This window comes from Glossina fuscipes, unplaced genomic scaffold (genome assembly GCF_014805625.2).
Source record: "Glossina fuscipes isolate IAEA_lab_2018 unplaced genomic scaffold, Yale_Gfus_2 28, whole genome shotgun sequence".
NCBI classification, from domain to species: domain Eukaryota; kingdom Metazoa; phylum Arthropoda; class Insecta; order Diptera; family Glossinidae; genus Glossina; species Glossina fuscipes.
Window position 1 is genome coordinate 9311706 of NW_023998423.1, and position 15098 is coordinate 9326803.

The 15098-nt window shown below is 33.5% G+C and overlaps 1 protein-coding gene across 3 annotated transcripts in view; it reads right to left on the bottom strand.

The window, feature by feature from the left end:
• Nucleotides 1-15098, bottom strand: part of LOC119636778 — a 198267-nt gene that overhangs the window by 26667 nt on the left and 156502 nt on the right. For 2 of the 3 annotated variants that reach the window (XM_038032382.1, XM_038032383.1), the window contains exons 9-10: nt 1016-1144; nt 70-270 (exon numbers count right to left, since the gene is read on the bottom strand). In XM_038032382.1, coding sequence (XP_037888310.1) covers nt 70-270; nt 1016-1144 — 330 coding nt within the window. Of the gene's footprint in view, nt 1-9; nt 271-1015; nt 1145-15098 lie in introns of all 3 variants that reach the window. The other variant, XM_038032384.1, reaches the window with a different exon arrangement.

The window sequence follows — 15098 nt, forward strand, 5'->3', positions numbered from 1 at the left end:
ACTTAAAATCTCTAAAAATAATTGTTTGTTTACGTTTTTAATTTAATTAATTGAAAGCTTTGCATTTACCTTTCACAGTAACGGCTACCGTCTGCAAGACTTCCAATTTCTTTTTATTCATAGGCGACTGCCCGATGCATTTATAAGTGCCAGCGTCTTGATAAACAACATCTTTCAATGAAAATTGTCCAGTGGGTGTTGACAGGCCATGACCCAAACCTCTTAAACGCGCCGTCACTGGATCCAAATGACTCCAACAGCCTAAGGAACCTATTCAATATGAAAGTGCAAAAGCAATCTCATAACAAGACTCATCAAAGACCAAAAGATTTCTGTTTTTCATTAAAAAAACCCTATTTCAACTAATTGCTTAAGAGTTTCATTAATTTTCCTTTTACTTCAAATTGATTGCGTTTTGATAGCATTCGCTTGGCAATTGTATAAAAATTTTACAAAATTGTTACATAGTTTTTCACTTGTTCGCGCTTGTTACTATCATACAATGTAGCTTTCAATGTTTGTATGTTGTTATGCCCACTTTATTAGTGTTGTCATTAATGGCAATTTAATTGGAAAAATTTCCTCCCGTAACAGTTTTGTTTAGATAATTAATTTTGGCAAATGAAACGAAAATACTTCAAAAGATATGAAATTCGCAATTAAAATCCTGACAGAAAGTAGGCTATGAAAATTTAATTAATTGACTGCACAAAAATAGTCTTTTGAAAGAAGGTTCATTTGTTATACAAAAATTTTTAAACTTTGCTTCAAAAAAAAAAAAAAAAAAAAAAAAAATTGTATAGCAATTTTTAAGCAGATTTTACTATGCATTAAGAGAGAGAGGTCCTTCTAATTGTTTTAATTTAAAATGTTCTTTCTAAAATACTTTTCGCCTCATGTGTTAATATATTAAGAAGTAAGCCATCCCTTGGAGAAAATTTGAAAATTTCTTGCCTACTAAAAGGATTTTTTTTTTTTTAATCAAGACCGCCGTTACTTTAAAAATTTTCTTTACCTTGAGGACATTGTAACGTTACCGCTCCACCGAGTTGTACTTCTAACTGTCCTTTGTTGGGATTATGAGAAGAAGCAGCTACAGACATGTCTTGATCGTCCGGTTCCGAGGTTACATCCACCGAATCGTCTGAAAAATAATAATTAAATTTATTTAATTTACTTATTTAAATTTTTGCTTAAAAGGACGAATGGTTTTTGTGCCTTAAAATGGATTTTTCTCTTTTAATTTTATAACTGATATTATTTTTCAACATCTTAATGGATCTCGTAGGCATTAACGTTTTCTAGGTGAAGTTTTTTAAGCCAAACAACTTGTAAGTTGTCCTGCAAACGCGTAGGAACCAAAGTCGCGCTCACAAATGTGATTTTACAGTGCAGGTTCAAGAGAGCAAAATTTTTACCAGCTATGTATGATAAGAAACATGTATAGCAATGCGGCTCAAAATGAATCTATAGTAAGGCGCTTAGTAAACAGAATAATAACAGCGGAAGATGACTATATAGTAAGGAGTTAATGGGAAAAATAGTTCCCCTTAGAAATATGATAAGCAAGCGCACAGCATTTGCTTGGGAGCGAAAACAATTTAAGAACATTTAAAAGTACTTGTCCTACTTCACTAAGTAAGCGAACGGATAACATAAATGGCAAAGGAATTATTTATAAAATCAAAGTTTGGAGAGTTGAAAAATGTAGTGCAAGTATCCGTCCTTGTTTGGGGAAAAAATTGGACTTGACCGTTTGGAATAATATTGAGCCGGGTAGCCTCTCTCGTGAACTGGCTCGAATCAGTCAACTTTCTTTCAACTTTTTAATCGACTCGAGAAATGCCTGCTTCTGAAAAACAAGTGACGATAAATTTACTTCCAGAAAAGTCTTCCGAGACAAATTCATACTTTTTGACACTACTTTCAAATCAGCTGTACTTTTAGAGTGCAATAAAAGGATGAAAATGAGAGAAAGCATATTTTATTTAAAAAAATCCTTCTCGAACATATTAAAGAATTTTTAAATCAAAACTGTATTGGAAGAAATCTCAGAAAGAAATGTTTTTTAAATGTCAATAGTTTGGTAAACAAAAAAAAAAAAAGGGAACGAATTGATACGAAAAGAGAGCAAAGGGAAAAGATAACAAGGCCAATATGAAGCGCTTAAGGGATTCCCATGAAATGCCATTTATAGTCTGCTTGCAGTCAACTACAATACTACAATATTTCAATGAATTTCATGATGACCATGATGCCGGCGTTGAATGTTATGTATACATGACAACATATTGAGGCGCATTGCACTAGCTCTGAATGGTGAATGATATACTCAAACCGACAACATTGTCAAACAGTTCAAATGATGGGCAAATAGTGAAGTCGAAGCAAAGCATAGTTGAATGATGACTCTTGTAAAAACTAAAATAAAAACTATCCACTTAAAAAAGCCCATAACGAGAGAATGACTATGTGAACGACGATAAGAGAGTGAGGAGATGATGATTGCATGGATGCGTGTTTGTTCAAACTACGACGAGTTAAGCTGCATATGGCAGCTATAATATGAAGCTTATATTAGTTTGGGGAAAAAGAAATCCATTATTTTTTCGGTAGATGGCTGCACTGATAGATTTCTCGTAAAGTATCGATCACACAATTTCCGATACTGTACATTTACATACTGTACATTTCGCAGTAAAAAAAATTCTTTTGCTGTTTTTTGTTTGGTGCATTCAGTTGTGAGTTACAGCCGGTTAAAAATGGAAGTGAACAAAGAGAAAATTCGGTACATTTTACAGTTTTTCTTTGACAAAGGCGAGAATGCAAGCCAGGCGGCTAAAATTGCGAATGGTGTTTATGGTTCCGATACTGTAACAGCCAATTATGTGCAATTATGGTTTCGTAGATTCCGTTCAGGAATTTTTGATGTTAAAAATGCACCTCGCACAGGTAGGCCGGTCGTCGAAAATGTCGATAAAATCGGAGAAATGATCGAAGTTGACCGGCATGTTAGCAGTCGTAACATCGCCCAGGAGCTAAAAATCGACCATAAAACAGTTTTAAACCATTTACACAAAGCTGGATTCAAAAAGGAGCTCGATCTTTGGGTGCCACACCAATTAACAGAAAAAAACATGATGGATCGAATTTCCATCTGCGAAGCCTTGGCCAAACGGAATGAGATAGACCCATATCTTAAACGGATGGTGACTGGAGATGAGAAATGGATCACATACGATAACCCTGTGCGAAAACGATCGTGGTCAAAGAGCGGTGAAGCACCTCAAACGGTGGTCAAACCAGGACTAATGGCTAGAAGGTTTTGCTATGCATTTGGTGGGACTGGAAGGGGATTATTTATTATGAGTTGCTTGCATATGGCCAAACGCTAAATTCTGATCTCTACTGTCAACAACTAGACCGTTTGAAGATAGCGATTGACAAGAAACGGCCAAATTTGGCCAACAGGAGAGGTGTCATGTTCCACCAGCACAACGCTAGGCCACACACACCTACAGTGACTCGCCAGAAACTTCGGGAGCTTGGTTGGGAAGTTTTAATGCATCCGCCATACAGTCCGGACTTGGCACCAAGCGATTATCATCTTTTTATTGCATTGCAAAATTTCTTTAATGTTAAAAAATTGAAAACTAGGGAGGATTGTGAAAATCGACCACTCGAGTTTTTTGCAAATAGAGACCAGGACTTCTATGAGAGAGGCATTTTGAAGTTACCTTTAAAATGGCAACAAATCATACAACAAAACGGTGCATATTTAACCCAAATCGGACAATCCGAAGCATGTTAAATAAAGTCCTGAAGTTCATATTAAAATAATGGATTTCTTTTTCCCCAAACTAATATATGATTAACGATTGGTCAGAGAGACGGAAAGAAATACACAAAGCGCATATGATTTGATTTCAAACTATGATTTTTTTTTATTCAAAGAAAAAAAGCAAAAAAAAAAAAATTTATAATAAAATAATATGCAAGAGCAACACGATATTTATTTTATTTATCTTGTTTCAGCCAACCCGAGGGTTTTTAAAGACTTTTCTAAGTAAAGTGAAGTTTTTCTCATTATTACAACTTTGTATGACTTTGATAAAAATCTTTAATTTTCATTTAAAAAAAAATCTCTTTATTATTATATTGTAATTGCTTGTATCCTTTAACCCTTGCCTAACCGACTAATCAACCACCACCACCATTACCATCGCCCCGGCGAGCAGTTAATTGAAAACAGTTAAAATGGTACGCATTTATTCAAGATTTAATTGTGTTGAATGAACAACCCTTTGTCTTCTTTTGTATATTTGCGTAAAATGCCATAAACAATTGCGCACTTAACGAATGCTAAGTCATATAAGGCTCTTTGCATTTGTAGCCATCTGTATATTTTATTCCTCACTTTTTTAGGATAAAGCAAAAAAAAAAAAACTTTCCAGATACGTTTTTAAAATTTGTTTTTTTGTGTTTCGAAACTTTACATTTTTAAAGAAGCAATTTATTCCGTTTTAATTTCATCACGTATCCCTCCATTTATCAATAAATGCTTTCGAAAATCATTCGAGAAAAATATGGAACGTTATACGTTACTTGTAGGTTGGATGTTAACTTCTTTTACCATTTTTTCTTTTCTTTTTTTTTTTTTTTTGAGATACGGTAAAGAGTATTTTAGAAAATTGGAAAAAGCAAGAGTGGATGCTATTATGCTCAATTATTCCTTTTATGGATGCGTGAAATGTGAACAAAATTTGGTTTTTAAAAATTTTAATGCATTCCTCACGACCAGATACTCGATTAAGTTTTTATTGTTCTTTTTTTTATAAACTTGATAGACATATATATCTTCTCTTGTAGATGGACGACATCGAAAAGGCTTCAATCACATATTTTGACATACATAACAATTTGTTTACTGCTTGCTAATAAAATCATTTCGAATGTGACAAGAAAAAATTAATTATACTCGCCTTGCTTTGAACTTTTTATTTTTCTTTTTTATTAAGTTTGACAGCATTTTATATGTAAATGTTTCTTACATTTGAACACAACTTCCCATTGAGGTGCAAAAGCAGTCACAATAGTTGTCCTCGATGATTTTCTAAACAACCAAAGCAGCAAAAGATATAAGAGATCCAAGTCACGTTTAGGTAATGCTCGATATACAAAGTTAAGTTTACTTAAAAATCCACCGCCAACAAATAGCTCTCTGAACGTTTACTCAAAGTGCACCTTGTTGTAGAACAAGAAAAGTTTCATAGTCTTTTGTCATTAAAACTTTCGCCTCGATTTGCACCGGAAGTAATAAAATGCTCTGCTACATTTTATAATACATTTTCGCCAGCATAGTCTTTGTGGTGGCAAATTCACAGTCAACAATCTGCTTTCTCTCTCTTTCTCTCTCTTTTTCTCGATTTCTTTCTCTGTTTCTCTCTTGCTCGCAGCTGCATTGCAGCCGGCTGCTTAACCCAAGGAAAAGCAAAGGTTTCACATACAGCTCGGTTTTAGCAGAAGGCGCATTTTTATAGAGTTATGTCCATCTGCCGTCCGCGAGCGTGTGTTTTCCCACGGTGCCGCACAGCGGAAAGTTTTTTTTTTTTTTTTAGTGACATCCTTCCCACCCATCCTCACTCTCTGTATTCGTTGTTAAGGCATTCAGCCTTTCACAGAGTAAACCAAGATCTTTTAAGAAAACTAGGTCGGTCTACTAAAGACGCCAATTGGCTCTGTTCCCACTTAAAAGATCATCAGTCAGCTAGTCAGTTTTAAATCTCTCCTATCTAGAAAGAGTTATTTTCATTCCGAAACCATAAAAGTCATATGTCATAAGCTTTCTTTTCTACTTGTATTGCTTCTGAAGGAGCTCTTCCAGCTATTATTCAAGATTTTCACATATTTATATATGCGGTTGATATAGAAAGTCGCCGTTTTCTCTTCAGTCACAAGAGCTTACATAATGAATTAAGATTTACTAGGTGTTAGTTAATTGTTACGAGATCAACTCTATGGTCTTAGATCTTAGAAAATGTATTTGTTACTATTACTATTGTAATTTATTTATTCTAACCATAGAAAGTCATAGAAGTGAAGCCCAATAAGCTATGCCCCATTAAGTCTACGATTATCGTGGACACTAGTGCCTTTAAAGTCTAGGTATGTAGTCGTTTCATTAAAATATTCACACTTTATTCTGTAGGTAATCTCAAGATGTCGCTCTGCATGTGAATTCTCTGAATGGATAAAGGTTTTGATGTTTAAAAATATGTGTTTAATTGTAAGATGTTGCCACCACTTGCGTATTGGATAAGTTGAAAAACGTTTTCTACTGATCAGAACCGACTACTCCATCTAGGATTACACTAATAAAGACATTCCATCTATTTCAGACTTAAGTTTAATATATGACTTGAAAATGCCACTAAACTCAAGATCGTTTGGCTTCGTTAATAAATCGACAAAACAGTTTGAAAATCCTTACGCGACCAAAAGTTTATATGTAGCACTTGTAAATTTTGCAGTAGAGTGTGTAGACATCATTCTACGAAGTACACATGAACCTGGTGGAAGTTGTGCGAGAGACACACATCATTTGTATTTAAGAGTTTGGGCTCGGATCTATTACGTCTTCTTCCATAGTATGGAGTCTGACTACATCTATAGCCCCTCTTTACTAGAGGACATATATACAAATTGTAACGAAAATTGTTTGATAAAATGAGTCTGCCTGAAAACCAACATATTTTCTAAGAAATCAAATTTTTTTAGTACGGGAAAAACCAAATACCAAGATTCCATGGGGCATAACCTGTCGATGCAGATGGTGAGTCGCGGAAAGGTTAACAATAATTCTCAAAACATTTGATAGGTGCAAAAGGATTGGTAATTAGAAATGTCACAATGACATTTGCAGTTGGAAATTTGTTTGTGAAGGGGCATTGTAAGAAAGTGATTGCGGAAGTCGAAGTCAGTCGAGTCAATAGAATCAAATTTCAATATTTAAAAGAGGAAGAAAAAGCTTTTTAAATGTAGGTTCCTGTAAATAATTTACGAAAAGATCTCTTTCTTATGCTAAGCTAAAAATCACAGTTCAGAGAAACGAAAAATTACAGAGCGTGTCTTACGTAACATCGCTCACATAATCGCATATCGCTCATTTTAAATTTGATTAAAGGCGATATTGCATTACTAGACTAGTGAAGTTAAATCGCTTTAAATGTGCCCAATAGGTTCACTACTGACACCGCGTACCTCTGACAACACGTAGAGCGAATTTTTAATTGTTCAACCCTTTTTAGGGTGACGGCTGTATACCCATGTATATAAGAGTGTAATAAGAATCTTGATGAATATCTTGCTCCATGTTCATTGTATAAAAGAAAAATTAGAACGTAATCGAATTGTAATTGATTTTTTAAATTAGCTTCACGAGAGCGAGTAGGATCTTCTACCTAAATCTCTCCAGGAATAGTTCTGAATTTAAGGGACTTATGTAAATGGGATCCGTTGTTCACGATAATTCGACCTAACGTAAGCAGTCGTTTTTTGTAGAACCTAAAATAATTAAAATATTAGTAAAAAATAAAAGTATGATCCTTTACAGGTACATACAAACTATGACATCGTTCAGATGCCCACTACAGCAAGTGCACGTCCCCATCTGATTATGAAGAATTTCAACTCAATTAATCGATTAAGTTCCTCCTCCTTCTTCTTTTATTATTCTTCAAGGCACGAAAAATCCTGAAGATAAGCTCTGCTTCTCAAAAGAATCCAAAGAAGGTAATCCAACGGAGATAAACCGCAAGATCTAGGGTACTATTCCATAGAATTTCGGGAACCTAGTCGAACTGAAATTTTCGACTTCAGTTACTCTACGCGTGCAATGATTTCCTAACTATGAGCACTTTTTGGGCAGATCTTGACGTATCATGAAATAGTTTCTTCAATTTCCCCACTAACCTATGAATTGTTGATTCATTTGGTTTGTTTCCATCACGAAAAAAGACAGCGAATTTTACGAAAAGTTAATAATAATTTTAAAGAACATTTTCATAACAAATTTTGAAAAATTGCAACGCGTCATTCTTCCGTGTACACATCTATAGTCAATATTCTAGATCATACTTAATATCAAATGTCATTATGACACTTAAAAGTAAGAGCAGCGTTCAGGAAATATATAATAACGATATTTGGAATCAAACTTTGAAAAACCATTTACTAATATAAGTGGTTTGACAAGGTTAAACAAAGCGTAGAGATGAATTTGAAAACACTTGAAAATATGATTAGTTACGTAAACCCAAGCGTGTTAACCGTTGGCCGGTAGCAGCATAGCATGCGTAGCTTATGCACCGCAAGTATCATTTACCATAAGTAAGTGTTTTTCAGAAAATAATGAGCATGATAGCACAAGAAGAAAGATAGTGGGTAGGCAGGTACCAAACGCTACGAAGATAAAACTTGGCACTTGCTAAGAGAATTAATGTAAATAATAGAGTGAGTTATTTACATTATATGGTCTGCAAAAATCATTTCCTTAACTTACCTATGTAATGGTACTTGAGATAAATTAACTCGATGTGAATTAATATCAGCGGTACTGTGCAATGAGCAATACAAGTCGAAGAATGTAGTAAGCAAATGTCAGATTTCAAGTCAGTTATATCATCTTGGCCTATCTATTGTCCTTGTGGGACACTTTCTAAGTTGAAATTATCAAATGACAAACATTTGGAGTGGACTTGTGTTGAGCTCAAGTGATAGAATACGTCTTTTCGGTAGATATGGACTTGTTGAGTATGAACAAAAATGCACGTTAAAGATTTAAGCGCTTTCCGACATAGATGGCAAGCCTATATTTGTTGAACTACACGGCGCTCTATGCTATGCTAACTGTCCTTTATGCTTTAAGGAATATTAGCGAACAACTTAGGGTGAAAAAAAGAGGACAAAATAAAAAAATGACAAAAACAATTTCTTAGTAAAAGTTTAGTTTTTGAAGATCCCTTCTGTTTAAAAACATTTCATATCATCTTTTATTTATCTATTTAAAAAAAAAAAAAAAATTTAATTTTATTGCAAAGAAAATTGAAATTCTTTCTTATTACTCTTCATATAGAAGACATAAAAGAATTTAAAACCAATAGCAGCACCACCACCACCGCCGTCATCATGCTTACTAACAAGAATTTCTTAGAAGTTTTCCTTCCTTTTTTTTTTTTTTATTGTCTGCCAATAAATTTAATCAAGTTTTTTTCGTTGTTCTTGTTTCTTGCTTTTAGTTGTTATTATATCCTTCAACATGTTTGTTTAAATGCTAACAAATTGTTTTTACTTTCACTTACATGTTATCATATCGGCGTAAGTATTTATCCACCCTTTAGAGAACTCAGCAGATATGAAATTTCTTAACAATTAGATTTAAAATGGAAAACTCGCTTGTTTCTTTGTTCTCTTATCGCGTCCCTGCTTTCATCTATCTATCAATCATACGGCTAATGTCGTTATAAAGTTAAGGTAACTTATGCAGGCGTGCTTGCCTTTGTATTATTATTATTATTATTATTATTATTATTATAATAAAGCGTTTGTTGCTTGTCAATAATGAGCATTGACAAGGGCTTGTCAGTGGTGTTCTTTTTTTCATTTTTTTTTTTGTAAATTTTATTTCGATTTTTTTTTTTTTTTTCTTTTGCTCTTGATTTTTACATCCCTTGAGAGATCCACAGCAAATTATAAAATTCATAGAAATCCTTATAATTTGTCAGATAGTTATTTTAGAAAATTTTTCATATCAAAGTTTTTCTTCCCTACACCTAACGATTTCGTTTTACCTAACGAGGTGAGTTATATTATAGGGTAAAGCGTTTTGTGTTTGTGTTGATAAATGACCTTTCGTTTGTTTTTCTCACAATTTTTTTATGACATATCGGGCGAATATTGCGATGGCATTATAAAAAAGGAGTAAAGAGGAGGGCGAAAAGAAGGGAAAAAGAGCAAAAAAAATAAAAATTGTTTAACAAGTTTTGACATGAATCGATATTAAACATTTCATGTGATTGATGTCTGGTCATAATGTTGTTAAAGAATTCAATTTGTTAATGTCAAACACTTTTAATCGGAATTCAGTTTAATTTATTGCAGAAAAAAAACAGTATTCGATGAATTAAAGCTGCGAGCAAATTACGGTAATTGAAAAATTGCAAAATGCACTCATATTGGGTAGTTAAAAATGTATTTCTCTGAGAATTTAAATTTATTTAAAAAAAAAAAAAAAAAAAAAAAAAAAAATTTATTTCTTTTATTTTTTTTTTAATCAAAGCTGTTTTTTTTTTTTTTTTTTTTTTTTTTTTTTCAAATATCATTAACTTTAATATCTTAAGTAATTTTCTTATTATTAACAACTCAGTAAATGTATTCCGCCCCTATAAAGTATGCTCTAATATATTCATTTTTATTTCAGCCTAATAGTATACTTTCATATTTCATGCTCTTTATACTTCAATTACGTTTGCATTATTAACACTTCAATGGCTATACGAGTAATTTCCCTTAACTGAAAATGCAAAATAGAAAAAACACGAAATAATAAATAAAAGCAGAAAAATTTGCCTACATTCATATACACATAAATAATAATCTTGCGCCATTTTCATTTTAAAAGGTAATGATTTTTCTTGAAGAAAAGAAACGTAGCTACGTAGTAGCTGTAGCAGAAATGAAAGAAAGATATGAATGTATAACACTTTGTCATTATATGCCATCATAATGTGGATGTTATGGCAATCATTACATATACATGAAGGATAAGAAGGTGATATGCTTCAACAATGAAAGAACCAGCCATACCATGCAAATGCGAATGCGAGTGTGTACATGAGTGAATGACGAAAAAATACGATGATATGCAAATCTTAACAAATTTGTTGTGTCAAATGTATGTCAGAAAATAAATTTGAGAAATGAAGGGATATATATGTACAGCTTACGAAAAAGAAGAGATAGATGCTCATGCATTGTAAAATGAAAACGTATTATGTAAGCTAAGCTGGTTTCTCTATATATATCGTCTGCCATATACGAAATCAATCGATCAAATAATTGGCTCACCTATATATTTATAAATCTCTCGATAGAAGAAGGTGATTTTCATTTTAGCTTATGCAGGGATATTATTATAATTTTATTTTAAGAAATCCAAGTTAAGCACTTTATTTCATATAAGTTTTTCAGCTCATAGAAGCGAATACACAAAAAATAACGATTATGTTATCAACGTTTTGCACTGAATTTTTGTCCGTCACAGCTATTCTCTGAGCTACAAATTTATTTACAATAACATACGGATCTGTTTATCTGCCTTTGCCTTCGTTTGGCCTAATAAATTGCATTATTCCGGAATGAGAATAGATCTAAACTAAATTGATCCTTTATTTTAGGTAATACTCCCATAACGATCGTACCATTTATGAAAGTTTAGCTTTGAGAGAGACGTTTTCTCGACTAAGTTGACCGTTCCTGTATACGAGTTTTTTTGTGTGAAAAGACTAAATTCACGGTTGAAGAATTGAGGTCACGAAAAAGTTTACTTTTAAAAGTCTAAAACTAACAGCGTAGAGGTTTTTGCTTAACTTGTTAATTGCATCTTATAAAAAGAAGGATATCCAGAAACTTACAGCGAGTTCTTACGGAGCAAATATTGGCGTTACTAATTCCCAACATATAACGACCTACTAATATTCACTCCCTTCTATATTTCCCTTTAAGACATAGCAATAAATGGGGTCGAGTGACGTTCATCTATCGATTACTTAATAAGAAAAACGATTGCTGTTATGACTACATATAGATTTTAACAAAAATTCTTACGACCCTTTAAAAAAAGATATCGTTACCTGTGATCTGAACAAGCGATAAAAATTGGTGTCTTATTATCCCGAAGCGATGTTCGTGATGGCAAGTACATCAGATTGTTATTTGCTTGGGTAATAGAGCGTGAAGCTGAGTCATTTTACGAAAAACTCTCGCAGAACTTTTCAATAAAAAAATTGGCGTCACTCTCCGGTATATCGAAGATTTTCTCACATCTTTCCGCGCTTTACTTCCGTATGTTTAGGTTTTTCCTCTTTAAAAAAATTGTAAAATTGCGCGGTGATCCATTGTTCTAGATTATCTGCAAACCACAGATGGAAAATAATCTCACAGGACAAGTCCAAATATGTTAAATTACGCCTCCTTGGTAGCCGTTTGATATCGAAACTTCTTGACTTGTTTGATTAATTGTTTGATGAACTTTGGCTCCGAATTGTTGAAACGAGATATTGCTTAGGTAAATATTCCAATATTTAGGCCATGAAAAATTTACTAACAATCATCGATAGCGTTCTTCATTCATGCCAATGAGATTTTCACTCTCGCTTTCAAATAAATAAGCATCAGCCTAAAGTTAACATCAAACGGTCGTTCTTCTGGGATGGAAAGATAACTCGCAAATAGTCTTCACACTAAAAATGACAATTTTGCTGAGGTGAAAAGAAGACAAAACTGAGAGGATAACTTCCTTGAAAAGTGAGCAAAGACCTTCAATATGAGAACAATTACTTGCATAAAATTTGAGAGGCATAAAATTGCGAAGTGGCTGAAGTGTCATGAATTCTATAACTCCCTCTAACGCTCTTAGGAAACTTTGTTGCCCTCAAAAACCTCTCAAGGGCTTCATAAAACAAACAAAGATATAAATAAATCTGACGAATAGATTTGATATGCTCAAGCACCTCACCGCTGTCTAAACGATGGCCTCCGATAGTTGAATTCACCTCGCAAGCTGCAGCAGGAAACGATTGAAGCATTGAGATACGACGAGAGTTAAACAACAATGTCTGTGAAAACAATCATGATCTAATCCAATAGCAGGTCGACCGTTAACAAACATTTAACGATTGTCATGTCTTTGCTTGAGCTACTGTTCACTTATATTTAAATTTCATTTTAAAATGAGTATTGCTTTTCTCCTTCTTTCTGTTTCAAACTAATAATATAAAATTTTATGTTAATTGGCGTGGAAAATAAAAAAGAAAAAAAAGAAAAATTTATATAATATTTCTATCAAGTGTATTGGAGCGGCGATATTATTTAAAGATTTAAAAATCTGAAATATTTAAAAGAATTTGAGTGTTCAACACCGGATTATGTTAGCTCTGCCATTACAAATGTCTTGAGGATTGAGTAAATCGTGCGAATATATAAGAGAATCGAGTCCCTGAATCAAGATTTGTATGTCTTAAAGCATTTCTTCAGCACATCACCTACTTTCCTAAGGATAATGCATAGCGTCCTTAGCCAAGGCCTATTGAACAAGTTTGATTGCTCGGAGAGTGGTTGCCTTGTAATTTGCAGGGATTTTGCAGATTTGCAATTTAATAAAAATAGAGAGTTTAACCACTTATCAGAACTTTAATTTCACACCCAATCTCCCATTTCGAGGAAGAAAAATAAACAATTAAACCTCTAGGTCTGTCGTTTTTACTTAACCCAATGACTTAAAAGAGAAAATGAAGAGAAAGGAAAGAAAAAATTAAAATTTTATAATCTCTAATTATTTTGGGTGGGCGCAAGCCAGTTTTTCATTTTTATGCAAATATTCATCCATACATAAAAATTTCTATCGTTATATTGATTATAGTTTATGTGCAATGAGGAAAAAATTCAATTTGAAAATATGTGTTGGCAATTTATGCTATGCCGCAAGCATGTCCTTTGGACGATTTACCCCAACGCATAAGCACCCAAGTAGATAAACATCGCGGCTACCACAAAATCACCGCGACTTCGCGGGTTCAAATCTCAGTGCGGTAGAAATTACTTTGTCGCAGTTACAGCGATTTCTGAGCCGGTAAAAGCATAACACTCACCGAGTGGAAATGCATCGATTAGATTGCGGTTGTCTCTCTATCTATTTCCCTTTCTTTGCACCGCGTTGATCATACATAAAAAAAAAATAAAAAAAATCCAATGCCTACGTTCGTGCAAAAACTTCCAAATGTTTTGCCAAATTTTATCTTCATCTTTGCAAAAGAGGGAATGTTTACCATATATACCTATACCAAGGCGTCCCGACGGACTGACAGACAAATCTACATAGTTTTAAAACAAACGAATGTAATTCCAGTCTTCGGTGATGTGTGAAGAAAAACAAAGGAAAACACTATAGTGAGCCAAGGCGCTCTATTAAGTGTCCTACACTACCTTACCTACAACAACTCTTCAAACCTGGGGAGTTATATGGGAAGTGGTCGAAAACTGTACCATTGAGCCAAAACATGTCCGTGTACGAAATTTCATGAAATTATTTCAAAAATTATGGCCTGTGGGCTGAACACAAAAATAAAAAACAAGACGGGCAACCGGCCAGATGGACAGACAATCTCAAATGGATTTGGAAAGTGATTCTCTATCGATTGCTGTAATAAATCATCGGCCTATCTCAAGTCCTTCTTAGCGTTGCGCACATCCGCACAAACTTAATATACCCTTGCCCCCCCAAGCGGAGTAGTTTTTGAATATTGGAACCTTATTATCATTGTTATTATGTCATGTGATTTTTATATAATTAAATTATTATATCACTAATGTCAACTTACTATCCATAACATCATACAATCCATAAAACATAAAGAAAATGATTGTATTAACTTTGTATCAACTGTGAACAGCTCTAGACAAGCAAATACGTATGATCGTCTAATAGTTATTTATGCGTAAATTGTGTGAATTTAGATCTGCTCTATCAAGAAAAGGAAAATCTACTGCAAGAGCATGACGTCCGTTTGATTTTCAAATTTTTTTTTATCACTAATCCTTTATGCAAAAAGAAAGCAACCAAACTTCTTAAGTTAAAGGAGATATAAGGCAAAGATTACAAAGAAGGTTTTTGAACTCTCAGATTTTCCGAAATCAAAACTAATATTTATGTAAGCTTCGGCGGGTTTCTGATGTGAAAACATTTCCAACTGCTCTGCAAAACATACGTAAGCACAAAATTTGTTCGACACATGGACAACCTGATCGCTTCCTCTATATCAGAA